The following is a 27,788-nucleotide window of genomic DNA, read 5'->3' on the forward strand; positions in this document are numbered from 1 at the left end:
AAATGGAAAAGGCATAATTTGAATCTGAAGGGGGTTGGGATTCTTACTTGGGGACTAATTCTTAGCGGTTGGTGCCACTTCTCACCTCTTCTGCGCTCAGTAGAGTGCAGGCAGCTCAGGAGGAAGGGGCTGTGCGTACTTGAACCCGTGCTTTGTTTTATACTTACTAGCTCTGTTTTTCCATCAGGTTCCAGGCCAGAATCACACTGCACAGTTTTAACCCAAATCCACAGCTAAGGACATGCTGCTTCCTAGGTTACTAACTGCAAAGAAAAACACCTGCCTGCAACATACCTTCAGACCCATTTCTTCGTTTCGGTACTTCCTGAAATAGTCTGTTCAGGCTCTGGCCTGGATTCTCTGTTGAAAAACAAGTGTGGTAAGAACAAAACAATCAGGGGGATGGTGGTGTTGACGATATGGGCTGCGTGACATGAAATCTGAGCCGCCTGTCACTCAGGGCTTCCTGTGCAACTTGGGAGCTACTAGAAACTTCGGAGAGGCCCTTCCCTGGCTGACTGGCTGCAGAGGCCATGGCTCTACTACAGACGGAGATCAGACAGACCTAAGGAGTGGCCTGTGGCACCAATGCCACCAGGGGCAAAGGACGGGGCACTGCCGCCAAGCAAATCGCCCACCAGTCCCCGGGGGACACAGCTCACAGTATCATCCAAGGACAGTTAGTTTCGGTTGACATCACCATAAAAAGCTCAGCGTGCTTTGTGCAAACTGACGCTGTTTGAAACATCTCCCTTCTCCATTTGTTCTGAGCCTAAGTGTCAGGATGTTTTAAATATGTCTGATGAGATTACCTCTCTCTACCACAGCTGATTGAGCGGAATGGTCCCCATTTGTCAGAGGGAGGGAATTCTTTCAATTAGAGACGTGACCGACTTTTTATGTTTTTATGGAAGGTGAGGTAGGAAGGGTGTTTTAATAAAGCTTTCGTGTATTTTACTCAAGGCAGGCATGTTTTGCTCATAATGCTAAACATCACTAACAGAAAGTAAGCACTGGGAAGGGGACGGGACACGTGGTTGATACACTCTCCCCATGCTGTGTGAGGAGCGACCCTGGCTGCGGCTGCTGCTCTAGGGCGGGATGGTACCCAAGGGCTCCTCCCCACATGAGGCCAGCACCCAGGCCAATCGGACCACTGCACACTAAACATGCCAGGATGCTGTACGTCATGTAATTCCCCACCCTGATCCAGTACTCAGCACTGAAATACTAAGTTTACTACATGCGAGCTGCTGAGTAAGTTTCAGAGCCCAATCTCCCTTATCTAACAGCTTCAGTAGCTCATGCCAGTTGACCCTTGAGCTCTGGAAATGGTAGAACTGAAGAGAATTTTACCTGATGTGATCCACAAATGTTTCATCACACAGACATGCACACACAACTCTGTGATGGGCTCACATGTTGGCGCCAACCCACCAAAGTCTCTCACCTCTTTGTCTGCCTTGGATGCTGCGAAGAGCCAAGATGTTCTGCTCGTCGGAGAGGAACTGTTTCATCTTGTGGAAAGGCTCCTTGCCACGAACGGTCAGTTTATTCCATGGTTTGGGCCGGGCCAGAATCTCGCTCACAGACCCTTGAGACAGTCCCAAGACGTAATGTCCGAAAATGCGCTGTCCAATATTGTGCTTGATCAACTGCTCTTTCACCTGCCGGGCGATCTCTGCAGTGTCTATCTCCTCGCCCTCGGAGACGCTCCCCGCACTTTCTGACTGGCTGGGGGATGGCGCCATGCCATTTACATCTGGGCTTTGTTGTAATGGACTTTGGGAAGGTATGGGGTTTGTGCTGTATGGACCTGTTGAAAAAATCATGCTTGTGCTTCCTGCTTCCTGCATGGCCTTGGAGTAGAAGGACTGCATTAGCTGTCGTTGGAGGAGAGAGTTTAGTGCAAATTTTCCCGTAGAAGCCAAGGGTAGGCTGGGGCTTGCCAGGGATGAGCTGAAAAAGTCTTGAGTTAACCCCGCTGGTGAGAACTGGTGTGTACCATTAGTATTGGAAGCCTGCTCCCCTGTGTTGCGGGGCAACTGAGAAGGAGGGGGGGCCGGCAAAGGTCCAGGACGCCGACTCTCAGGCTGGTCTTTCCCTTTTCTCCTGGCTGACCCTACAAGGAAGGGCAAACATAATGCATTATGGGGGATTCAAAAGGGAAAAAAAACCAAGACCAAAATGCAGTTTGCCCCACAAAAGGGAAAAAAAAGTGCAGATTTTACAAGGGCCAATGAGGTGTGTTGGTTTGTTTTTCAATTGAATTTTTAAATCAGCCAAACAAGGCCCCCCGGAAACAAGCAACATGCATTTCATGTTTGCACCTTTCTTGTACGTTGCAGCCTGGAGAGTCCCCTTCACATAGATTCAAACTCTTAAAGTGACAAGGAGCCGGTACCACACACAGTAAAGAGTTGACAGGTCGCAGGCCTCTGATCGGGCCTCTAGCATTCGAGCTATTACCAGGAGGGCCCCACCTGAGAAGCAGCAAACACTGACATTTTGGGACCAACAGGTTCTCTCACACCACTTGCTCTGAGGCGAATGCACTGTACCGAGTCCACTCGATCGAAGGCACGCACATTTTAAGAATGAAATATCATCGGAGCCCGAGACACTTTTAAACGGTTTACCAGCTGCCAAAACCAGAAGCAGTCAGTGACGCCACCATTTTGGGACGAGCAAAGAAAGGCTAAGGATGGGGAATGCGTTCCCAAGGAAAACCTGACAAAGGAAGAAAAGCTCCACTGAGCCTGGAAGGGCAGGGCTAGCCCTGTCAGCAGCCCCAGAGACACCACGAGAGAGAGGCCGCACAACTAGGAAAAGATCAGAAAGCCAACATCCTCCGAGTGTCCCTCCTGCTACCTCCTGAAACACTGGCTCTAACTGAGCTCCGCAGATGCTCTGCGGCCACACGTCTCACCTTGACCGTCTTTAAGCGGGCGGGGGAGGGAGGGAGAGGAGCGGTGAGGAGGATGAAGAGGAGACCAAACACTCATTAGTTAGTCAAGGTTCGTATCAACTGCTGATGTTCCCGTCATGCATCGGCCCAGACTCACGGTTCACCTTCGTCTTCCTCGCCCCTTGGAAGGGACCGAGCACGGCACGCGACACCCTGTCAACCTACCGCTCAGGTCGCTGTTGGAGATGCGCAGGGCGGTGTTCTCGGACTGCAGCGAGCGGCTCTTCTCCAGCAGCAGCACCTCCAGGGGCTTGGATGCGTCCTAGACAGGGCACAGCGGGGCTGACTGCGCGTCGGCGGCCTCCCGCTCCCGCAACGCCTGCTCCTACCATTTCCCACCCAACTCTCTCACTTTGACACATATGAAATCTGACTTCCCCGGAAGATGCTTCACACACATGTGGGAAACACTCAAGTCCTTTCCAAAAGAATTCATTTTAGTGGAGGTCATTTTTCTTCTTCTAGATAACTCTAACTACTCTCGATTCTGTCCCCCCATTCACGCGGTCTAAAACCTATGCCTCATCTGGCAACGGGACTGGCTGCCGAGCCACACACCTGTCAGAGAATCACTCATTGTAAAGGTGCCAGCCACCAAGAGTCAGCTGCCTTCTGGGCACCAGGAGCAGGATTCCATCTGATGACTTGAATTTTAATTGGCCACCAGGTTACCATGTGCTATTGTCACCCTGCCCCTGTAGCTCCTCCATGGGAGGCAGTAGATAATGAAAGTTCCTAAAGTCAGTCCTTTTCGAGCTGATCTTTAACATGGTCTGAAATTGTTTATATCCAAGTCCTTAGTACCAAGTTAATCACAATTTCACTTGAATTGAGTTACCAGTTTGGAAAACACAAACTTTTCTTTTTAAATAAAGATAATTTGCTTAAACGTTCTTGAGGAATTAGTGGTCAGCTACAGGTGAGAGGTCTCATGGAAAGAGAGAGACGGGGAAGCCCGCCTGGGGATGAGCAGGGACTGGGGCCGCGCTGACGCTCACACACACGGAAAGCAAAGTGAGACCGTGTACCTGTGTCCCAGCTCCCTCGGACGCTGCAAACTCCATGGATTTCAGAATACTGCGAAGAGCAAGATACAGTGGTTATTTCCGACTCATACCTTCGGTAATAGCCATACTAATGAGCATCAACATCACAATTTCCTGCTCTCCAGGAATGGAGGAACTGACAACTTTAACAACTTCCCTGGCAGCATTATAATCTGATAGTGTCTCTAGAATAACTACTCAACTAACAGTTGGCCAGCAAGTTTCTTGCTCGGCATGTAAATCACTCCATATGGAATCACACCAGGTCTGTTCGGAGTTATAATTTTAAAGTTGAACACAGACATAACATTGTTGCAAGTGGAATGTATTTGTAAAGTTTAGCGGCAGGAATGAAAGAGTTGGAAAAAGGAAGCCAGAGAGAAACCTCGGCACTCCGGGGCCACCTCCCCAGACGTCCACTTGGTAGCTGGGGTGGGTGGTGGTGGTGGTGGTATGTGTGTGTAGATCGGCGAAGAGCAAGGTCCCACCACTGTGTGGCTCGAGAGCTGGCACAGACCTCTGCAGCCGCAGCCGGGGAAGGAGCACTGTCGCAAAGGTATGGGAGAGCAGGTTTATTTGTCCTTTGTTCTCCTTGTCACTGAAATCCCATCAGTCTCTGGCCTGTTCCAACAAGTCCCACAGCTGGGTGATTTCAGGGGCCTAGAACTGCTGTTTCCAGCATTCCTTAGCGTGGACACTGCTTTCTTCCTGTGAGTCTATCGGGGAGGAAAGGGCAAGTGTGTCCACGTGGGTGTACCCCTCACACACAAGGATGAGAGCCAGCTATGCGTCCCCGGCATGGCCACCTGTGTTCTCCCAGCATTCTCGGAGCCGTGACTTTAGCCCCTGCCCTCTTTAAGCTCATGGAAGTGTCACCAAGAGAGCACGGTGTGTAAAAATGCCCAGGGCCCCAGGAGACCACCTTTTGCCATGGCACCTCGAGGTTCAGTAAGCAGCTGACAGCTCTTAGTTTCTCTATGGTTTGTACTTTCGGGTGGTATGTAAACTAACAAAACAGAATAAAGAGGAGCTAACGGATAAATCATGTGATCTTATTTCATAGTGATCTATTGGAAGAATGAAAAGAACTTGGACCCATTGCATGAGGCAGAGTCTGGAACTTGTCCCCTTTTGGTGGCCATCACGCTGTTCACAACTATATTCGTATCTGAGAGCTTCTTCAGGATCATGTAAGAGAAGACTGAATGAGTCTCTAAGTTTATACTGAAAATACCAGTGTCTCTTCATTTATTCAACAGATATTTACGACGACCTATTTCGTGCACGACACTGGAGAACCAGAACCACTGCTCATCGCCCTGCCAAACACTATGGGCTCTTTCGGTAGAAGACAGAATCCAGACAGCACGGGACAGAGAAAACCTGTGGGGGCCGTGGCAAGGAGAGGCTTCGTCAGGCTAGAGACAGGGTCTATCTGTTGAGGAGTCACAGTTTGAGAAGAGGCTTGAAGGAGCAGGATACGTAACAGACCACCGGGGGTGAGGGACCCCGGGGCAGAGATAGGCCTGGAATGTGGGTGTGTGTCTGGAAAGGCACTTGGCTCACTAGGAAGTGGGAGACCAAGGACACGTTTGATCCGAAAACCACTGTGTGGGGTGGCTTTCGGATACTGATGTGTGGTGGGGGGCTAGGGTGCGTGGACAGAACAGAAAGGACTGGCAGGAAGGTGGGCAGGTTGCTCTGGGAGGAGGGTGAGCGCCAGCTGGGCAGGTGGACGGGCGGGAGGGGACAGGTCAGGGACGTGTTGCAGGCCTTAGCTCCTAGGAGTGGAAGCCAGTTCAGAGGTGGGTGTGGGACTGACCTCAGAGTGGGGAGTGTGGGGGTTGGGCGAAGGCCTTCACATCAGTTCCTCTGATTCGACACTAGGAGACTGGACACACGTTCTTTCTTTTGAGGAAGGAAGAAGAGGGAAAGGAAGGGAAGAGGGGAGTGGGGAGGCAGGTACAGAAGGTCAACCAGATAAAAAATACACATCCCTAAGCTGGAAGTGGGGTCGGGAGAGAATACAGGGCTGGAAGAGGCTGGAGCGGTACAGAGGTTTAGGGGTCTTCCAAGAAGGTGCTGGCAGAGGCTGCCTGAGGTCAGAGGGAGTGAGACTGCAGAGGACTGAGGGGAACCCCTGGAGGCACCTCACTGGGGGGCTGGAGGTCTCGGCTGAGGAAGGCTGCTGGATGTGGTGGTGAGAAAGCTGAGGATGCCTTCCAGGGGCTTTTCTAGCAAACCCGAGGGGACGGAATTAAGAATACAAAAAACAGCATGGAGAGTGGGTGTAGGCCTATTTTAAAAGGAGAAATTAAAACGTTAGCGAGAAAGAAAGGAGCTGATGGAATAGCAGGAAGAAATAGGAAGGAAGGGAGGCAGGTCCAGGTGTGGGGGTCAGCCTGCAGAGCCGGGAGGAGAAGCCAGGACCACAGGCATGATTTTGAGGGAAAGGGGAGAGGTGCGGGTCAGGGTGTCTGCTTAGGGGTCAGGGCTTAGCTGGGGACAGAAGAGGGGTCCCTGGCGCAGTGCAGAGCCCATAAGCAACAGTGGAGAGAACACAGCCTCCTGGGACGGGGTCCACACACCAGTGACTTCCTAACCTGCCTGTGGAGGCAGGCGAAGCCCAGGAGAGACTGCGAGGCCGGGGTGAACGGAACCGAGTGCACAGCGGGGGGCTGCCCATGGGCTCCAGGCTGGGGGAGGAGGTCATGAGCTCGGAGAGCGTGGAAACTGGGGCACAGGTCAGGACCAGGGTCTGGGAACTGTAGGAGGGTCAAGGGCGGGAGGGCCAGGCTGTGCACTGCGGTCTGGGGGAATGTCTGAGCCTGAGAATGTGACAATGAGCACTGAAGGGATGACAGGCTTTCAGCTGGTGCCTCTCGGATGGGGAATGGAGGTTGGGAGACGAAAAGTCCTGGAGTCCATGTGGCCAGGGAGGCGTGAGGCCACGTGTACTCTTTCAACTGGCAAACGTTTCCCTGCTCTGCTCTGCTTCTGTGTGGGGAACTTACAGCTGAAAAACAAGTTCATATTTTATAATTTCTATAACGGTAATGTCTCCCCTGAGTCTGAGCATATGGACATACTTTAAATGCAGTTTTATAAAGAGTCCAAAGAATTCAGGCAGAGGTCTGAGTGCCAACACCCACAGTGCTGGGAAGCCCAGGACACGGCCCAGTGGTGCAGCGTCTACCGACGCTGAGAGCAGGGACCCGTGGCGGCCCCCTCGCTGGCATGGCGTTTTTAGCAAATGTTCCACTGAGCCCTGGCTTGTGAGTGGCTGAGCAGGCGTCTCCACACTTACTTTAGTTCTTTCTTCACCTCTTCATAGTCAGCCTGTCCTTTGAGTTTTTCTTCCAGTTGCTGAAAACAGAGAGGAACTTTATTAGTTGCCAGATTGAAAAAGGTCGATGGACTGAAGGTCTGTGCCCACCGCCAATGTCTATATTGAGATCCTAACCACTAGATGGTTTAGGGGGTAATCAGGTCATGAGGGTGGGGTCCTCAGGATAGCATTAGTGCCCTTATAACAGGGACCCGAGAGAGCTCCCTTGCCCCTTCTGCCCTGTGAGGACATGGCAAGGAGGCAGTTAGGAAGGGAGCTCTCGCCACACACAAAATCTGACAGTGCCAGGGCGGCCGGATGGCTCAGTTGGTTAGAGCACGAGCTCTGAACAACAGCGTTGCAGGTTCAATTCCCACATGGGCCAGTCTAGTTGCGCCCTCCACAACTAGATTGAAGATAAGGAGCTGCCTCTGAGCTTCTGGAGGGGCGGCCAGATGACTCAGTGGGTTAGAGCGTGAGCTCTCAACAACAGTGTTGCCAGTTCGATTCCCACATGGGATGGTGGGCTGCACCCCCTGCAACTAAAGATGGAAAATGGCAACTGGACTTGGAGCTGAGTGGTGCTGGAGAAACACATTGTTCCCCAATATTCCCCAACAAAATCTAAAAAAAAAAGCATAGATTAAATTTGAAAATTAAAAACCAAAAAAATCTGACAGAGCCTTGACCTTAGACTTCCCTGCCTCTAGAACTGAACTGTGAGAAATAAGTGTTTGCTGTTTATACGTCCCCTAGTCTATGATATTCTCTTACGGCAGCTGAAACGGACTAAACTGATTTCACTGACTACATTCTCTGTAAAATATCCAGGAAATGCAAACATACCCAAATGAAAGTTGACAATGTGCAGTGTTGTCTTCTGTCCTTTATCTCTGGTCTGGCATTAGTGTGTGTGTCAGTGGACATAGGCACACACACACACACACACACACACACACACACACACACACACACGGCAATATAAGGTTGTAACATAAAACTTAAATGTAGAAGGAAAAAGCTTTACAAATGTGGAAAACAGCACAAGGAAAAGGCCACTGTGTATGGAACACAATGAAATAAGCTCTCAGCATTTCAAAAGCAACATGTGGCTTTTCACAAAAAATGCTTGGTTAGCTAATGGCTACAGTGGGTTGTTAACACTTTTGGGGGGGACACTGCTAACAAGAGATATAAGCGCCTCTGTTGCTGAGGTTGTCATCAGATAGGCGTCAGGAAAAAGCATTTGTACTTCTGGATCCCCCAGATGTGGAGATCTTAGGAGCGGTGACCCATTCCGCTGGGTGGTCAGTGGTTTCCCCGACATTGTGAGTCCTGCGGGAACACCTGCAGCTGACTCCCTGGCCCTAGATGGCCCTTTAGAGGAAAGGTGAGGGGCTCTGGCCTCGGCCCCGGGGGCTCAGGGGAGTGGCAGCACGTTTCCCAGACAGGATGATGCTCCAGTGTGCTCCGTTACAGCCTGCGTGCTCCCTAGGCGTTCACGCGCCTGATTCTGCAGAGAGGCGCAGGGCTCTCTTGCCAGCGAGAACCTCTGGCACAGGATGGCCAGCAGAGGTGCTTCCTTCTATGAAGGTGTTTTGGACTAATTTGATTTTGACATCCCCCAAAGGGAGCTCTGTGGGGGAAACAGTTTAACATAAAATACAGAGACCCAGCTGGGGGAGGGGTCCTGGTGATTTAGCGTGTTTCTAAGCCTGGGGTGAACAAACCCGGTAGTTGAATCAAAGCATTTTCCCACCTACAGGGCTTCCAGTTGCCTTTTTAGGTTCTACTTGACCAGCCACACGACTACAACCACAGTTTGAAGCCAACTGAGAACATTCTAGAGTTGGGGAGGAGATGCCCATCTGGTCATAAGCCTGAACATTCATTCGCCTGACTCCCACCCTGCCTGCTATTTCAAGAATTCAGGTGTTTTGTAAACAAAATTCATCTAGCCCATATTTTCCTATTGCATCTGCTGGCAGTTTCGTGCACATGCACCTTTGTTTTCCATTGCGTAAACTGCACTGCCCTAGTTCCTTTTTAAGACCTCTAGCCAACATTAGGTGTTATAATGGTTTCTCAGCCATAATCAAACAGGGAGTAGTATGCACTCATTTTCCGACAAAAGATTCTCAGAAGGTGCTCATGAAAAAGTGATTAGTTCATTCTTCTCCCTGTAGTGGAATAGCAGGAAGCACTAACGTGCCAGCCCTCCCTAACGAAAGATTATCCGGTGCTGCTGGGATACAAAAGCACCTTCTAGACTGAGAGATTCACTGACACTGGACAGTGAACACATAAAGCTTGGTCATGTTCAGCAGTCAGGAGAAAGACAGGAAGAAAGGTGGCAAGAGGGGAAAACACGTGCACTTCAGAGCCCGGCATGGCACTGAACCTGGAGTCAACTCTGTCCCTTCCCAGCCCAGTGACTTTGAACAAGTCAATAAACTGGTAAAACGGGACAGCAGCGTTTACCTTAAAGGGTTGAGCTAAGTGACACAAGGCAAGGACCCAGTGTAGATGTTGGCCGTGTGGGGCCCTCAATGCGGGACCAATCAGAAGGCTTTAGGACTGGAGTCTGGGTAATTTGGATGGGTACAAGTATTCACTGAGAACTAAACGGCTTCCACTGAAATTTCTGCCACCTACCTGGGTGCAGCTTAATTAAGAACCCCAGACCACATCTGTAAACCTCTGATGACGTGTCTGTCTCGTTGGGCAGAAAGCTGGACGGAGGACTGGTGGGGCGTCTCACAAAGCTTGTCCTGACCTGCGAGCACCTGTCCTCACGGGGGTCTCCGAGGAGTGCCATGACCCAAACTACACTCCTGGCCTGGGGCTGAACACTGGCCTTTGACACGGAAAAAAGATCAAGCATCCTGAGCTTGGCTCTCTGACCAGAAAGTACCTGGGTACCTGGAAAGTACTTTGGAAGACAATCTGGAAAGGGCGACAGGTGCTCCAGTCTATTGTTCTCACTGGAAAAAGACTCCTCTCAGATTTTGCTAACGCTCACTGGGTGGGCCAGACTTACGCTTGGTTCTGCATCCCATATGCTACCTGACTCAGTTGTTGCAGAGGTATCCATCTGTCTGCCCAAAGAAAGAAAAAGAATCACTGAGTCCTACAGTCTGACCTTGGCAGAGCTGAGGCCTCCCCACCCACCTGCAGCGGTTCTCGGGGGAAGTGTTAGGTTGGTGCAAAAGTAATTGTGGTTTTGCAATTATTAACCTTTTAAACTGCAGTTACTTTTGCACCAACCTAATGAAAGGCTGGTGTGCTGAGGCCAGGCCAGTGTCTGCTACAAGCCTGCGCTGAGACCGACAGGGCGGGGCCAAGGCCTGGCTCTGCCACTGAGATGCAGGCAGACCCTGAACAAAACACTTCACTTCTCTAAGCCTCAGTTTCTTCATCTATAAAATGGGGATAATGGTGTATGTACATGGTGCATTGTTGCTGTGAGGATTAAATGAAGTAACGCACATCGAGTGCTTGGCGCTGGCACACACTAAAGGACTCCATAATGGTGGTTATTATTGTTACCCTAGTTATTATTACTTTATCCCTGGTGGGTGGTAGTGAATATAACTAAATTGTTTCTGAAGAGATTCTGTGGTTCTGAATCCAGGGGTTTCATTTATGAAGTTCTCCACACTCCAGTTTGTCATCTCCCAGTATCCCCATTGTTCTGTGGCAGACCTAGGAGAAGGAACACTGATGCCTGGGGCAACCCCGGATGTTAAACGCTGCTGGCAGGAAAGGCAGCCCTATATCCAGTGCCATGAATGCAGAATTTGGGAGCTGGGTTATCTTCCTGAAAAGGTACTGATCTAAGGAACACCCGGGCTTTATACAGACAGGCGAGAGAAACGGTCAGGTGTCAGAGGCAGGCTGCTAGCCCAGTTCCGGCCTGGCTGAGCGTGACCTTGGGGGAAGGGCTTAGTCTGTTGGGCCTTGTGCTCCTCATATGGAAAGTGGGGAGGGTGTTCAAAGGACAGTGGTGAGGAAATGTAGGATGAGCAAGTAAGTACAGCTGCCAAGTGCCCCTTAAATATGACTGTTTTATAACAGAGGTCACATACATTTAGTAATACAGAGCTTATATGTGGTTAAAGGAACTTAGTAGGTGCTCATCAAACGTTTCTTGAATTGCTAGAAGAATTATCTATATGAAGTTCTGAAAATCCTGGCTAAGACTCAAATAATAATGGAATTTAATTTAAAATGCAAAGTATGTTGCTGAGCAGCAAACCAGGCACTGCATTTATAAAAGCTATCTGTCCTGGTGAAGTTATCACACAAGGCTTTCCGTGCTCCAGGGCTGCCAACTTAAGGGACGTCTGGCAAGGGAGACCAACGCCAAGACCCTTGGGAAGGCCTCCTCCTCCCGGCAGCACAGTGAGGGCTCAAGACAGACACACCTCTTTGCAACAAAAGAGCCCGTAGGTGAGAGAGGTGACAGTGCTGTAGCTCGTCGACGGCTCCACCTTCTTCCTCCAGGATGATCAGAGCCGGGCTCTTAGCAGAGAAGTCCCAGGACTGACAGCATAGGCACTGATGTGTGACCCCAGGCCCTGGGTTGAGGGGCCACCAGCCAGAGCTGTGTGACGGCCCCCCCACCCCAGGGCAGGGGTTTGAGGTAGAGTGCACCTTGTTGTCACTGGAATGGGGACCCTCTCTGGTCTGTGCGTTTCCTCGGTGAGAGTAGCATGTATGTAAACATAGGAGCCCCTGCTGCTGGGTAAGGGGAAGAAGCCCAGGGATGGCCAGGTGGGCGCTGGGCACATGGTACAGGGATGCTAAGAATGCGAGATAGAAAGAGGAGACCCCCAAGGCCAGACAGCGGTTTGTGGGGAGAGTGATGGTTACGTTGGAGGGCTTGCTATAGGCGGGACAAGTGTGGCTCTGGACAGAAGAGGAGGAGCCCCTGGATGGCAATATTGTCACAGGCCACAGATCACTGCTAACTTCCATGAGCCGTGATCCAGGTGTGACCCAGGCATGGACGGATGGGAGCCAACTCCTTCTCATGCAATGGTGTCATCACAGACAGGAGGCTCCTAGACATTGCAAGTCACGGTCAGCTAAGGGTGCCACAAGCTGGGGACAATCTGCAAGCAAAACCTCTAGATTTATCCCTAGAAGTGACTAGGGGCACGTGTGTCTTTCCAAGAGGATTCATCATAGATTCCCGTAAATAATTAGCTCCCTAAGGCATTTTCAGTAACACCCACTGGCTTACAGCGATGCTGCAGGAACCCATTTGTGACCTCCAGCTCCTACCTCAATCCCAACACCGAACTACAGGCCTATAGCTCAGGGCCCCCCGGTTTCGTTGAGATTGCCTCCACTGCATGCTCCCCTCGTGTGGGGCCACCTCGCCCTTTGCCCTCCTTGTGGAAGGCTCACTGTCCTCTCCTTACATCTGCTCACACTGCCTTCAAGACCCGACGAGGACAAGCCTGGGAAGCTCGGCCCTGGGCTCTGTCACCGGGATGCTGAGGTCAGACCTTGCTCACGCCGTCCAGGGTCAGTGTCCCCTCACGGCGGGTGAGTGGGCACAGTGGAGGGACACGCACAGGCCTCTCCTCTATGGTCACAGGCTAGACATCATAGGCCGGGGCTCTCCTAGCCTCAGTCACCCCTCCACAGGCAGCGACCACCACCACGCCCGCTCGCCAAGCCGTGTCACATGGGGCGTGGATGTTAGAGCTTTACACCTGAGATGTTTAAGATGCTTGTGAAAACATTTCTGAGGGCAGCCTCGGTGCAGGGTAAACACACTGCCTAGTGCGGGAACTTGTAACCAAAGAGGCAGCGTCCAGAAGAAAAGGCACCGGAGGACTCTAGAGAAGCAGCTGTCAGTCTTTCCTTCCTGTCCCCACCTCCTGAGTGACACAGCATGCTCCACAGTGGCTCAAGGGGACCCATCAGCACCTGAGGAGGTGGGGTGAGGGTGCAGGGTGTTGGGGAAGCAGTGCAGCTTGGAGACAGTCCCGCAGGCGATTCGAATATACCTGCCCACAAACATAATTTCTCCCTGTGGAGACTGGCATTCCTTTAGCTAGCCTTTCTTATAAATACCATCCTAAAATGAAGCTTTTGGTAGCATTATTTTCTGTGTTATAGTGAGCATAATGCATGTGACTGCTTAATTAGACTGTCTCTGTTTTAAAGTGTTCCAACAGAATAGCAGCCTTGAAACGGCCGTTGGGTTGTTTCATTAATTACAAATACAGAATTATCCTTTACGAGTGGCACTGTGCTTGAGCGCTTGTCAGATCAGACAGGTAGAAAATTCTCCCACTCCTGAGTCTGTTTCCACGACTATTTAAAGGTTAGAGGAGGCACCACTCTATGTGGAGAGTTTTATGGTGAACTTGGCTTGACAAAGTGGAACACAGGGAGAGAAAGACTGGTAAACACCCAACAGTCCATTTATCCTCAACAAATTACAAATCCATTGTTTAAGTGAAAGGAAGAAATATCAATCGCAAAGAGATGCAGTTTCAAGGTGCTAGAGAAGGCAGACCAGGTAGTCCCCATATCTACCCCATTACAGAGTGCCCCGCCAGAGTGTGCTGGTGCAGGGAACCCCCATAAGCTCCAGACTCGCTCATCTCAAGATTCTGCATTCCATCTGTGACTAAGCACATCAGCATTTGTCTCAAAGCCACTGTCAATGTTCACGGCAAAGCCACCCACACTCCAAGACACTGGGACGGCTGGACACTGCGGCCCCCTCACACCGATCCTAACTCGAGCCCCGTGTGTGCTCCAGAGCCCTCAAAGCTGGACAACCTGATCCAAGAGGGAAGGGGGTCGGGGAGGCAGGAGGAGGAGAGCCCCCGGGAAGTTCAGGTGCAGCTCCTTGCTGCTTCTGAGTGGCCACCACTGCTGGGTCAGAGACCCATGTCGCAAAAGCATCAGGCTGTCACTTTGACAGGACTCATTCATAAAATATTTTCCTAATAATTATATCACTGCTTAGTTTAGACTTGAGACTATAAATTATACACATTAGGGGGAGGGAATGGAGGTGGGGAGAAAAGCCCAGGGAAGGTATCTCATTCAATTAGCCTTATTCCCTTAGGGGAGGCTAATGCCTTTTGTGTGAGGGTTCGATATCAGGGAGATCTTCACTCCTGGCGACAAGGGGTTAAGATAATTAAAATCAGAGAAGTCTTGTTACTAGAGGATATGTTTTGATTATTAGATCAGATGAAGATAAGGGAGCAATAATTTTGGAAGAAGTATTGCTGAATTGTTTCATTAACTGCACAGTATTAAAGAATTCCCCCAAGATATGGATAAAGAACATTAATTTGTGAAAACTGTGTTTCATTTTTTGTGAAGGCAAACATTAAAACCTTAACTGATTTAGAAGAAATTGCTCTATCATAAAAAAAAATGTAAGGTCTACAGCCTCCCTCTTATGTAGTCATATGCAGAATATATTTGAGTCAAACCCTTTAAGTGTAACAAAGGAGAGAAAAGCAAATCATCTAATAATAATGCCAGTGCTAGGGTCAGAAATGGCTATAACATGAGAAAATTTGATTTAATGGAGAAATAAAAAATGAGTAGTGGTACTAACTGGGCAGGCTGAAGAGAGAAAAAGACACACTGGAGAAGGAAATGCCATGGTTGATGACAAACGTGACCAGGTCTCAACCATCCTCCCAAAGTCAAAGAGCATCTCCCCAGAGAGGCCCAGGCACCGACAGTTTCCCGGGCAGTGGGTGAAACCTACCCCAAAGAGGCAAAGATGAAACCAGAGAGGGAGAACTGGGTGCCCCCAGTGCCAGCGAGCTGCCAAGAGGACAGACTTGCTGGGAACTCAGTTCTGGGTCAGAAACGTGGTCATGTGTTGAGAAGAAAAATCTCAATTGAAAAAAAAAATCTAAATGGACCTAACTGCTTTCTAGAATCACTTCATATAAGAAAAGGTCGTCCTGACATTTTTATAACCAATCTCGATCCACTTTGTTTAGTACACAATGACTATACTTGGTGGTCGGTCCCTCATTCATTCACGCACCCCACAAATGGACACTGAGCCAGGAAGGAGGAGGCTCGAATGGGCATCGCTGAGGCTAGGTAGATACGGCAACATGTGGGAAGCTCTGGCCTGGGAGCTGGTGCCCCACACCCTCGCTCTCCTGTCTCTTCATCTTCAAATAAGATACTGTGCAGAGTCCCTTCTGGCTCTGACATGTTATGAATTGAGGGTCCCCGGATTATCTTCAAATTATACTAGTACTTCAATCATAAATAAAGTATGATTAAAAACAACAACAACACTGAAAAAGATCCTGGGTTCTGCATTTGGGATATCCAATTGAGAGAAACACCACGAGGGCGTAGCTCTTGGCTGGACAGCTAGGACTCCACGTGGGAGGAAAGAGACCTATTGTGTGAGGTCCACGCTAAAGTGACACCCAACTTTGGGCCGCTGTGGTACGTCACAGGGGTGAGAGACACAAAGTGGCCTGCGGCTTGAGGGCGTGGCGCACAGGGCTGAGGCAGGCGTGCCCTCAGTGTGCCTCTTGCTTTCATTTTATTTAGGCACAGGGAAAGCCTTAATTTCAGGGTACTGGGTCCTCCTGCTGGTGGCTTCCTCCAAAAATCCGGCAAGGCCAGCGAAGCTGGACGAATGGCACGTCTACACCTTGACACACACTCTACCCCCACCCAAGAAGCACCCAGAATCTCCAGGTCCAGCACTGTGGGCCCGGTTCTCAGGTGGTGAAGCAGTGCCATGGGTGGGCGGGCACTGAGAATGGGGGTTTCTACCAAGTGCTGCATGCAAGGGATGGCCGGTCAAGAGGGAAGCGCCATCCAGGCAGGAGCTGGCAGAGGGGTTCAAAGTCCACCTTGGGCTCCAGGACTCTGAGGCTAGCTACTTCAAGAGGTTCAAGACTGCTACAGCTGCTGACAACTGCAGACGTGATGCCCTCTAAAAAAGAACCACACTTCTGAGTGAGGTCCCCAGGGGAGCCTCATGCCTTGTTATTCTGTTCTCACTGGAGGGAAAAACTTTTGTTGATGATTAGAGCTCAGACTGAGAAATACCCAAGCAGTCACTTCTGCTTTTACAGGAGAATGATTTTTAACCGTAACCTTTGCAGACCACGGAATGAGAACACCTTGAGCTATGGCCCAGGCAGGGCCAAGAAGGCAGCTTCCAAGAGGAGGCCTCCTGCCATGGCCACTGTCCCCAACGGGCATCCCAGACCCCGGGGACAGAAGAGGCAGGGTCAGAGGGAAGGAGGGCAGAGGTGTGCATGCGTGTATCCAGGCCCCCGCGCCCGCCAGCCCCCCCACACCCTTACTTTGAGTGTGCTGTCCTTGGCACTGAGCTGCTGCTCGAGCTGGGAGATGTGGCTGGCTGAGTTCTCCCGCAGCTTGGTGAGGCTGGCCTGGAGTCTCTGCACGTCTTCCAGCAGCTGGGCGATCTCCCGCTCTTTGGCGGCCAACTCAGCTTCCAGACTGGAGCGGGTCAGCACCTCGATAGCCTGCTCCTGGGAAAAAGAAAGGAAATGACAAAGCTGCACGGCTCTGGGCAGGCGCTCGGCGTTAGTGGCGCTGGCAACCACGGCAAAGCAGGCAGATGGGAGGATGTGGGCATGAGCCTCTGCCGGCATCGGACCTGTGACTGCCCTCCCCACACCGCTTTTCCATCTGCACAGCGAGCTGCCATAGCGATTTGTCCACTCAACAAGCGTTTACGAGTACCCACCATGTACCAGGCATGCAGCAGGGGACAAAAGGGTGGAAGTCCCTCTCTGCACAGGGCTTTCAGGCAGTGGGATGGGTGAGACCCATTAAATGCACTTTTTAGTGGCATGAAGTGTGTTGGGTGGTGATAAGTGCCACAGAAAAGCTGAAGCAGGGAGGGGACACGGGGTCAGAGTTGACATGGTGATATCTGAGCAAAAATCTGAAAAAGGCGACAGAAAGAACCTTGCTGGTGGCTGGGGGACGAGTGCTCCAGCCAGGGGAATGGCAAATGAGAAGGCTCTGGAATGTTCCAAAGTGTTCAGATCTCTTCCCACAGATGGCTTCAATGTCCCTTTGATTCATTACTAAGCTATCTAGATACCGAGATACTGTTTGACGACAGTTTGATTTTCAGAGTCAGCATTTTAAACAGTTAAAAGGTGCGGAAGACGCACATTTGGGGTTCCTTTGCTTAGAAATTCTGATGATGATTCATGTTCTAAAAACTTACCACTCCCCAATTTGCTCATTGTGGAAAATAGGCAAGAGGGAAAAGGTGTAAAAAAAAAAAAAGTCAAATTCATAATTCTACTTCTCAAGGACTAAAACAGTATTGTTTTCAAGTTTTTAGAGTAACAAGGTTACTGAACGATGGGGAAGCTTTTCTGTGGGGTGGATGGATGCACTTCTGGGTACGACCGACCGGGACGGCCTGGTCTCTGCGACAGCGGAGACCTGGGCCAGCTCACACCGCAGTGCAGAATGCCACCACCCTTGCTGCCATTCGCAGCCCTCGTTGGCAGGGGCACCATACCATTCCATGCACGGTGTGCTTGTCATGGGGTTTTCACATTTGGGGACAGCTAGTCACCCAAGGAAATAATTTTTCACATCTCTCTCCTAGGAAATTAAGGCCTTTACCATTAAAGTATGTGAAGTTTTGTGTGCAAAGAAGTGACTCCTTCCTGTTTCTGTGATTTGTGTAATATCGTAAAATAAGATTTACATTTCTCCCAACTTCTGGCGAATCTGCTCATGGCCCTGGGGCCCCAGCGAGCATCTTCCCGCCAGCTTATTTAAAAGGTACATGCTGTCCAGACCAGTTCCGTTCAGAGTGTGCTCCCCAGACTGAGGCCAATTCACAAATCGTTGCCGGTACACAGTGACACAAGCACAGAAATTGAGGGTAAGTGTTTAGAAACGTTTATAGCAGTTTGACATTGCTGGGACGTTTTTATTGCATTTTATAAAATTATCAGTCTGTGACTGATTGGAAATTTAAAAATCAAAACAAAACGGTCCTTCTCCATGGAGAGTTTAGGAAGCACCACCCTAGACAACACCGGCTGGACCAAGGTCAGGGGGCCAAAGACAAGTCCTCCAGCAGTGGCAGGGGGTCAGCGCCTAAGAGAACAGTGAGAGAAGCACGTGGAGGTGAGCCCTGAGGAGGGCACAGTGGAAGAGGGCTAGTGGAGCTCGTCAGAAGGAAGAGGGGCTCCATTTCAGGGTGGGGACATGGGTTGGAAAGGGCAGGGAGCAGGGCCCGATGCTGAGAGGCCAGCTCAAAGGAGGGGGTATGTTGGTGCCTGCTAGTGAATGCTCAGAACAGTGTCCAGAGGTGCCTGGACGTGTGGCGGCAGGCTTGGGGGAGCAGCGAGGGGACTCCATGGCAGTGATATCCAGGCAGGCCAATCTCATGGTGGATACAGATTGAGCCATGTTATCTAATTTAACTTATTTACCGATTGTCCAATCTGATGCGTGCCAGCCATAGAAACTGTTCCAAGTGCTCTTAGGGAAAGAGTCTATAAAACAAGCCAAAAGGTAGTCGGATGTTTTCAACAGGCAAGTGCAAGTTACGAGACGAGGGATAAGTGGTTCTAATAATATATGTAAAAAACGGCAGCTCGCAGTGCTGACCCTGGGCCAAGGATGGGGACCTGGGGGTAGGCAGACCCAGAGGGCTGTCGGCTCCACACCTGGGGCCCAGTGTGGCCTGGCCACAAGCTGACTGTAAGACCTTGGGCACATTAACTAACTCAGGAACCTGGGCCACAGATTTCTCATCCACAACATAGCAGAAATCATTCATGTCTTGCAAACTAGATGAGATGACGTAAATACCCCAAGGTCTTGGAAGTAAGACAGAAAAGACCACCCTACTCGAAGCCCAAATGTGGCTCACTCCCGTCACACAAGGGCATTCCGGTTGTCCCATCATGAAGACACACGAAAAACGAAGGAAGTTTTGCTTAGTGGGCCCCGGAAATGATCCCACAGGTGGCGGGAGAGGTGTGCGCCTGGGTGATAATGGCGGGGTCTCTGGTGCTGAGAGGAGGGGTGGCCATTCCAGCTGTAGGGAGGGCGGTATCAGGCGGCTCAGATGCTGGTGAGATCATTGCTGGGGTGAGGCGTCCCTGGAGCCAGAGGGTCGGGACCATGGGCTCCCTCCTGTCTGTCTAGGCCTCAGCTCAGCGGCGCCTGAATCACTTGGGCTTTAGCAAATATATGGGTCCCAGGCCCTACTCCGGAGACTGTGGTTCAGGGTTCTGGAATAGGGCCCAGGACTCCCTGGTGATTCTGATGGGGTTTGGGGTCAGGACCCTGGCCTCTGAAGGGACTGGCTCTCTCAGGTCTGACAACAGGCCCCTGTGGGTACCCGAACGAGGTCCTGAGAGCCTGTCCCACGACCCCAGGCCTCCAAGGCCTGTAAGGGTGTCCTGCATTCCTCAGGAGGGCTCGCTCTTGGGGGTGGGGACTCTGATGGCTTCACAGCCAGGATATTGGGAATGCTTTGTAGAGTCTAAAAACATTTAAAAAAAAAAAAAAAAAGGGCAGGGCTTAAGATGACAGTGACAGAGGTGTTTTTCCAAAGGGAGAAACAAACGTAAAAACAAGTTCCTGAGCTAGTAGCCCATTAAATTTTGTCCCTTTGAACCGTTTGCCTCCCCTCTCTCCCAACCTGCTTGCGTGAAATATCACAAGTTGTGTAACTGTTTAGTGAGTCCTCCCACAGAGACTAGAACACCGAGGCTGAAGTAAGCTAGATAACTATCTCTTTTATCCTGCAGCTATTTTCATATTAAATATAAATGAGATGGAGAAGCAATACTCAGTATGAGGAAAACCTAACTGTGAAATGATGGTGCACCTGGCCCAGCCCGAGACAGACACTTCAAGTCAAGGCTAATCTTAACTGTTATTTACTCCAGCAGGGGAAAGAGAAGGAATGGGAAGCTCAGCTTTCCTTCCTTCTCTCATGGCCACCTCTATTCCTGCCAACACCGAGTGGTCAAAACAGGCCAGATCTAGCTGGTGTGTGCACTAGACAGATGTACCTGCGAGACAGACAGGTGTGTTTTCGAATATTATGGCTTGTTTAGGTTCAAGAAGGTGGCCTGGCGTGGTGCACCAGAGCCCTGCACTAATAATATTTGTCTATAAATACCTGACAAAGGGCCTACATATATTCTGTCCCATTTAACACACATGAAGGTGGGGTTAGCTGGATGTGGGGAAAAGAGTAGACTTTGGAGTAGGGCAAATTTAGGATTAAATGCCCATTTGATCATTTTCTAGCTGTGTGACTTTGGGCAAATTACTTAACTCTTCTGAGCCTCAGTTACCTTCCCTGTAAAATGAGGGTAATAAAACCTGCCTCTCCTGACCATGGTGACATGAGGCAGGAATGAAGTAGCCACATAAAACCCTAGCACGGCCCCGAACGCGGAGCAGGCACTCTCTGGGTGGCAGCTCACCTTTCCAAACTGGCAATTCCAGTTAGACACCCAACAGATGGTTTTGGCCTTCGCTACATCTATGGACTCTACTGTTCCCTGCTGAGTTCTGCCAGCCAAGCCCAACAGACATTTGCCTGCTGGCCCAGTTACCTGTGCTCACTCCCTGGCAGGGCTGCTCCTGGAGACTGAACCTGTGCCATGTAAACACTGCACTTAACCGACGATGAAGTGTTTAAGCACCCTGAGGGTCCACAACTTACTCTACCGGCAAAAACATCCATTTCTTTCTGAACTGCTTTGGTTGCTTCAGTCCAGGATGGTGCCAGAAATCCTTTCAATCAAAGCATTTAGCTCAGGAGCCCTGTGTAGACACGTTAGATGGACGGCTTTCTCCAGAGGAGCAGGACTGACCACAGAGCCGGGAGAAGCTGTACTGACTGCGTTCGGGGGGCTTCCTCCCGCTACGGTGCTGGGTCCAGTCCAGGTACAGTTGGATGAGGGGATGGTGACAGAGCCAAGGGGACATTTCAGGTAAAATTAACACCAGAGTCCATGAAGTACAAAGGACGTGATGGTTCCTTAAATGGAAAACTTTTCTCTGTATCCCGAGACACTTAAATCATGTTTTGTTTAATGTTAATTTAAAGAAAGGAAACAAAAATCCATTCTCAAAAGGGGTCGTAACACGAAAACTTGGCTTTAGATTTATTCCTGAGGAATCATTTAGGAGTCCCGTCTGAGGTGGCACAGGGCCCCAGTCGAGGCTTGGCTTGGCTACTGTGGTCAAGCTCTCTGGGGCAAGGGATTTACATTCATGGAGCTTCCGTTTCCTCATCCATATAAAGAAATAACAGTACCTCACCTTATGGGTTAGGTGGAACAATGGCTGCCAAACTGACACATGTCACACTCACACGTGAACTTATAACAGCATGTTCCCGACTTGACTGTGCTCTCTCTGGGAAGGGCCTGGCTCGTTCCTCCTCGCTCTCCTAGTGTGTGCCCACTATGCGTCCTGGCACACAGCAAGGGCTCCGACTCTTTGTAAAATAAAATAACACCTCGAGTGTGGTTCACTCACCACAGGCTGTCAGAGATGAAGGGATCTCGGGATCACCTATTCCTTACTCTACACACAAGAAATCTGAGGCCTCGGATGTTTAACTACCTGAGGTGTGTAAATGAAGTAGTGACGAAGCTGAGCTTCAAAACTGGGGCTCCTGGATAAGCGAGAACGATGCCAGCACAGTAAGAGTAGCTGCTAAGGTTTCCTGAGGATGTACTACGTATCAGGCTTGCTCCAAGCACTTTGCTCATAATGGTTTCTGCAACCCTTGTAGAAACCCATTGTTTATGGATGATGAAACAGACTGAGGGAGGTCAAGCCCCTTGCCCAAAGTCACATCACAGAGCTGGAGTCTGAGCCGAGGGGTGTGGCTTAACCACACAGCGCTCCGTATCACTGCACAGCACTGAAGGGGAGTCTAGAATCCGACAGTTCAAAGCTGCCTTGATCGAGCTGAGAAAGTTCTGGCCAAGAGCAACTTTTACTAATCCTCGAAAAAATCAAGAGGCAAAAGGACCAGGATATGTGTCTCACTCCTCCTGAAGCAACTTCAGGTGAGATCGTGGCGACCACACGGATTTGGAGCCGCCCGTTATGTTATTACCTCTTTGGCCCTCCCAGCTCATCACCAACTCTCGCTCACTCTGGAAGGACACACTCAGAAGACCGAACTTCCAATTTTGCTGCATAATTTTGGCAAGGCGCCAGTTTCAGATCTCCACCCACCCCTAGCCGCCACCCCACAAGCCTAGCCCTGAAGATGCTCCCGTTAGTGATGGGATTTGTCCCCTCCTCCACATAGGGCGGCGTCACTGACCACAGAACAGAGCATCGAGGCATAATTGGCAAACTCTTCCTGTGACCCTGACAAATTCCATCCCCAAATTGTTACAAGCAGTCCTCTCCAAGAGAGCAGTATTGTTTACGACACTATTGCCCACAGGAACGTTTACAAGCAAAAGAAGAAAGCAGCTGTAGCACAGAGGTACAGACACCAGGTGGACAGTCCACACAGGGCCGAGCTACGCACCACGTCTGGCGCCTTCTGGATCTGCGAGGCCAGCTGGAGAGAGTGGTTGGCTGATGAGAGCTGCTCCCTTAAGGTCTCCGCCTCTCTCTGAGCCACCTCTGCCCTCTGAAGGAAATGAAAAGGGTGAGAAGAAAAAGTACATTCAGTTTAACAACTGACAATTATTACAAGAACATTCATCAATTCATGCCTGACTGACTATAATTGATTTTCCTAAACACTCAACCTAATAAATGCTAGAAAAAAACAGAGAATGTGATGGATTTTTATTTTAAACAGTACAAGGAAGAAATAATTGAGCGATTATGACAGTAATTTAACGCTAGGAGCAAGGAATCCCCTGCTGATAGTAACGCTCCGGCCCACTGAATTTCCCAGACTGAATAAATACAAGTGGAAATAGAGTCTTTTGATTCAATTTCTTTCTATTCTCATAGACCACGAAGATTTTATTGCAGGATTACTCCTGGGAGTAATTCTCACGGGTAAACAGTGAATTAAAGACACTCTGGCCATTCTCTTCCTAAACACACACACAATGTTGTGGTTGTTTTCCTTCGGCAAGTATTTCCATAAATGTACAGGGTGTAAATGGCACTTCTTTTGTGAGGGCCAGGCTTATTTCAACATATTTAACCCTTCACCCGACAAAGTTTTCTAATGCCGATGCTGGCATTCCGGCCTAGCAGCCGATCTCACGCCAGAGGCGGGAGGGTGGCCCAGGCCCACTGAGGGGAGGGGAGGAAAGGAGCTGATTGCAGGAAGGCGGCCCAAAGAGAAACGAGTGGGTGTCTCCATCATCTGCATGTAACTCCAGGCCAAGGAAACCAATGCCACTGGAAAGCAAATCAGGATTTGCCGCTGGACAGCGAGAATGCGTCACTCTAGTGCCCTCTGCCAGAGAGGGCACCGTGGTACAGCGGGCAGCAATTGGGCATTTGGGGACACAGGGACCAGGGCAAGTTACTTAACTGAGTTCACTAAGCTTGCATCTTCCCATCTCTAAAATGGGAACACCGCCTTCCTCTCAGGGACCTCGCAAGGATTAGCGTCTGCTACGTGCCCTGTACACAGAGCTCATTCAGAAATGTTTTATTAATGGGCTTGTCCTGATTGTACAATTACAACTGATACGAAACTCTAGAATCGGTGAGAAACAGTAGCTAATCCACACTGGGCATGAGGGCTGAGAGGAATTGTGCTTATTCTTTCTACCAGACTTACATTCTGCTAATAGGAAAGATTAATGAGAGAAGCCTGGCTCAGCAGGGCTATTTCATGTATTTCCTCATTTTGTGCCGTGACGTCACGTGTCTACTAATTGCTAAGAAAGACTGAAAAAGTGAAACAGGAAGTGAGCCTGCCCCAGCACTCACTGATCAAGCTAGCTGTGTGAAGGAAGGGTTTGGCAGCCCTAAGAGATGGTGTGACAGCAGCATGAACGTATCTGCTCCGCACACAGACAAATTAGGGTATTTCTAAGAGCAGTAACTTCTGCCCAGGGTGGAGGTGGTGGCCGCCTGGCCGGCTTCTCCAGAGCTCTTGGAATTGCACTCAATCTAATTCGCACGGCTCCTGGCCAGGCCTGTCTGTACTCAAGCAGCCCCCTCCCACCCTCTCTGCTCCCAACAGAATGTGGAAGCACCCGCCAGGAAAGGCAGCGATGTGAATGGTGTAGCCAAGATGCAGGGGTGATTTCTGGTTCACACTAACTGCAGGAAAGTCTCCTCTTGAGTAAAAAAGATGTCCCCCAGTTTATTTTCAGGTGTGCCATTCCACATTTTTCTGATAAACATGTCAAATTACTAAGAACTTTGCTCTTTGCTTTCTAGTCAGCTAAACCCTTGTGCATAATATGTCCATGACTTTGCCAGGAATAGGGTGCATTCTGACATCGTTCTAGTCCCTTTGACCAGGGAAAATATTTCTTAGCCTCGTGGGGAGCTGTTCTGGGAGCAGCCAGGGCACAGTGTCACTGCGCGCCCTGCTGCGAAGTGCTCCGGAACCAGGGGGGCTTGGCCAGGCCTGGCAGTGGCTTCACGACCAGGATCTCCTGCGGGCATTTAGCTGTTTGCAGCCGAGCGTGTCTCCTCGAAGGCCAATGGCTCACAGAATAAGGGATCTAGCTGTTAATGATTTCATCCTTGGTTTGCATAATTTCTCCAGAGTTTCTGTACTTTTTTTAGTTTCCAAATTCATGTACAGAGTAGCTCTGTGGCCTGTTGGTGGTAGTCACAGCCTTTTATCACATTTGGCTTGACTTGGCTTACTCCAGTGCAACTTTGTGATTGTTTAGGACTTGTATTACTTATTTAGGATTTATACCCAGAGTTGAGGTGTACAAAATGAATTGAGACGGTTTGTGTAGCTAAACACGGACAAAGCTGAACAATTCAAAATAAAAACAGCCCTGAGAGTGGCTGAAAAAGAGATTCTGTAGTTACAAATTTAGTCTCATCTTTGGCAGCTGAGGCAGGAAGCAAGGGGTGCTGTGTTGGGTCAGTGCCACAGTTTCACTTGTTCCCAGGGTCTCCATCTTTCTGATGACCACAGTCCACCCAGATAAAGCCATGTTTCTAGAACAGGCATCACTTGGGGAAGGTGGAAAGCTTTGGTGCTGCTTTCTGATCTGGAACCCCAGACACAGAAATGTGGCTGCTACGACACAATTCTGTTTCCATGGACGGTGTCCCTCCCCCTCCCTGACCCTGCAGAAGCAGAGCCTGGGGACTAGGGCCATGGGTCTGGCAGGGCCATGGGTGGCAGCTCCGGTGTGATTCACGGGCCACCCCTCGATGAGAGCAGTGCTTTGCCAAGCCTGAGCTGCACTCCTGGGAGATTTCCCTAGCTGGTGGCTGCTTACTTTTGTACTTTTCTGAGAAGGGAGGGTAAATGTGGGAAGCACAGGGAAAGCAAAGAAGGAGCTAGAATCCGAAGGTGAGCCCACTTCAGTGATTCTGCAGGAGGGAGGTAAGAAAGCCCTACCAAGAAATGTACTGCCATGTACCCCACGCGGGCCCTTGCTGGCAACCAAACTCCCCGCCTAGATCTGCTGCCTGTGTTTCTGGGGAGTCAACACTTATCAGTTTGGATTTCTTTCTCAGGTCAGCCAGGTTGAAAGCTAGAACTACACGAAGGCCACCCATATAAATGCTGCTTGTCATCCTGAGTCATGCTTCTTCCCCCATAACGGGTGGCTGCAGGGGCTCTCTAGTCCTCGCCGGTCCGCCTGACCTGGGAGCCCAATTTATTACATGCTGAAACCAAGGATCCCAGGGGACCCACGGGGTGACCAGAGGCATGGACATGGCTCGCCTAGTGGCAAGGAGACTCAGGTGAAACCAGCAACCCCTCAGCACCTACGAGTGCCCACATGGATGGGCCACACTCCAGCAGGAGCTGCTCACAAACATCTGCTGGATGAATGGGGGCTCTCAGAGGTGTGAATTATTACCCTCAGTCTACAGATGGGAAAACAGGCACTGGGAGACTGAGGATTTGCTCATGGGTGGGAAATGGGAGACGTGGGATTCAAACCCAGCCATCCTTCCCTGTCAGAACACGGAAACCTTGGTCAAAGAAAAGGCCACGCCTTGCTCTGAGCTCTTTTTGCCCTTTGCATTTTTCTCCACTCTTGGCTCCTTCTCCTCGATGAAGTTAAACTGTGGTTTCCAACTTAACCTCAACCTGAAGGGTCTTCTGCTAGGGCCGTCCCCTTCTAAGAATCAGGCAGGACAGCAGGAGGAGGCACTCTTGCCCCTGCTCTGGCTTTGTGACCTTGTGGCTCAAATCAGAGTAGCTCTGAGGGAAGGCGCAGCCAGAGACGCTGACTGAGCTACGGAGCCACAGACAGGGTTTCATGTGGTTGTGGAGTGCACAGTTGTGGTTTCTTATTTCCCATGAAATCTCAAAAGTTCTGAAACTTTACTGTCACCAATTAAGACAGTGAATATTAACGCAAGTGCCTTGAAGTTTAACAAGCAGGTATAAGTGAGACCGGACTTAACCGACGGTCGGTCTCGGACGGCCCTTCCACTTCTCCACAAGAGAAACACAAGTGCTTTAGCGATAAAACAGAGCTTCAGGTCTCGGTAGAACATTTTGGCTATACACCTAGTGCAAAAATAATGTTATATGCCAGTGATCTAGTAAATTGCTCCCCCTGGGGATTTTCCGATGGGAAAGGCGGCTGAAGCAGATGCCTGGCTGTGCCCGCGCTGCTGGGTGGCTCCCTGTACCCCTCCTCCTGCCCAGCCCACCTCTGCCTCCTCTCCACTGGGACGGCCTCATTTCAGGCCCGCGCCATCCTTGCCCCGATAGACCACAACAGCTGCTCACGGCTCTGCTGGCTTCTGGTCTTCCCACTTCCATTCGTTCTCCAATGTTTAGCCAGAGGATCCCTCTAGAACTGAACTCAGATGTCTCACTCCCACCACAATTCTCCACTGTTCTCAGGATGAGGTCTTCCACACACCTGGCTGGATCCCTGCTGTGGGCCCACTCGCCCTCCCTGCACCTCCTGGTTCCAGCTTTACAGAATGGCCTGGGGCCCCCTACCCCCCGAGCTCCCCAGGTCCCTCCGCATCTGCCTGGACACCATGGCCCTCACGTCCACCTGGGAGCTGTTCTCCCTGTTGGGCCGTCCAGTCTACCCAGTTCAGTAGAAGTCCAGTCTACTGAACTACGCTGAGTCACCCAGTTCAGTTCCTCTTTCCATTCACTTTGTGTCTCATCCCGTCTCGTACTCTCAGTGGGGTGGCCTGCATCTGCCTGCACAGCTCTGGTGCCAGGGAGTTCACTCCCATTGGTGGCAGCTCTAGGCACCTCCGGAGAGCCAGAAGTGAGAACAAGCTTCCCTCCCACCAGCCTCCACGCTTGGCC

At 50.5% G+C, this 27,788-nt stretch overlaps 1 protein-coding gene across 4 annotated transcripts in view; it reads right to left on the reverse strand.

Annotated features, from left to right (window-relative positions):
• The window catches only part of CUX1 (cut like homeobox 1), a 349,252-nt gene that overhangs the window by 70,157 nt on the left and 251,307 nt on the right, over nt 1–27,788 (reverse strand). Inside the window, exons 10-16 of one of the 4 annotated variants that reach the window (XM_081054321.1) lie at nt 22,908–23,012; nt 16,684–16,866; nt 7,322–7,380; nt 3,997–4,045; nt 3,134–3,230; nt 1,451–2,122; nt 295–360 (exon numbers count right to left, since the gene is read on the reverse strand). In XM_081054321.1, the coding sequence (XP_080910447.1) occupies nt 295–360; nt 1,451–2,122; nt 3,134–3,230; nt 3,997–4,045; nt 7,322–7,380; nt 16,684–16,866; nt 22,908–23,012 (1,231 nt within the window). Of the gene's footprint in view, nt 1–294; nt 361–1,450; nt 2,123–3,133; nt 3,231–3,996; nt 4,046–7,321; nt 7,381–16,683; nt 16,873–22,907; nt 23,013–27,788 lie in introns of all 4 variants that reach the window. The other 3 variants (XM_081054320.1, XM_081054322.1, XM_081054323.1) reach the window with 3 other exon arrangements.

The sequence above is a fragment of the Rhinolophus hipposideros genome, assembly GCF_964194185.1.
Source record: "Rhinolophus hipposideros genome assembly, chromosome: 7".
Lineage (NCBI taxonomy): Eukaryota > Metazoa > Chordata > Mammalia > Chiroptera > Rhinolophidae > Rhinolophus > Rhinolophus hipposideros.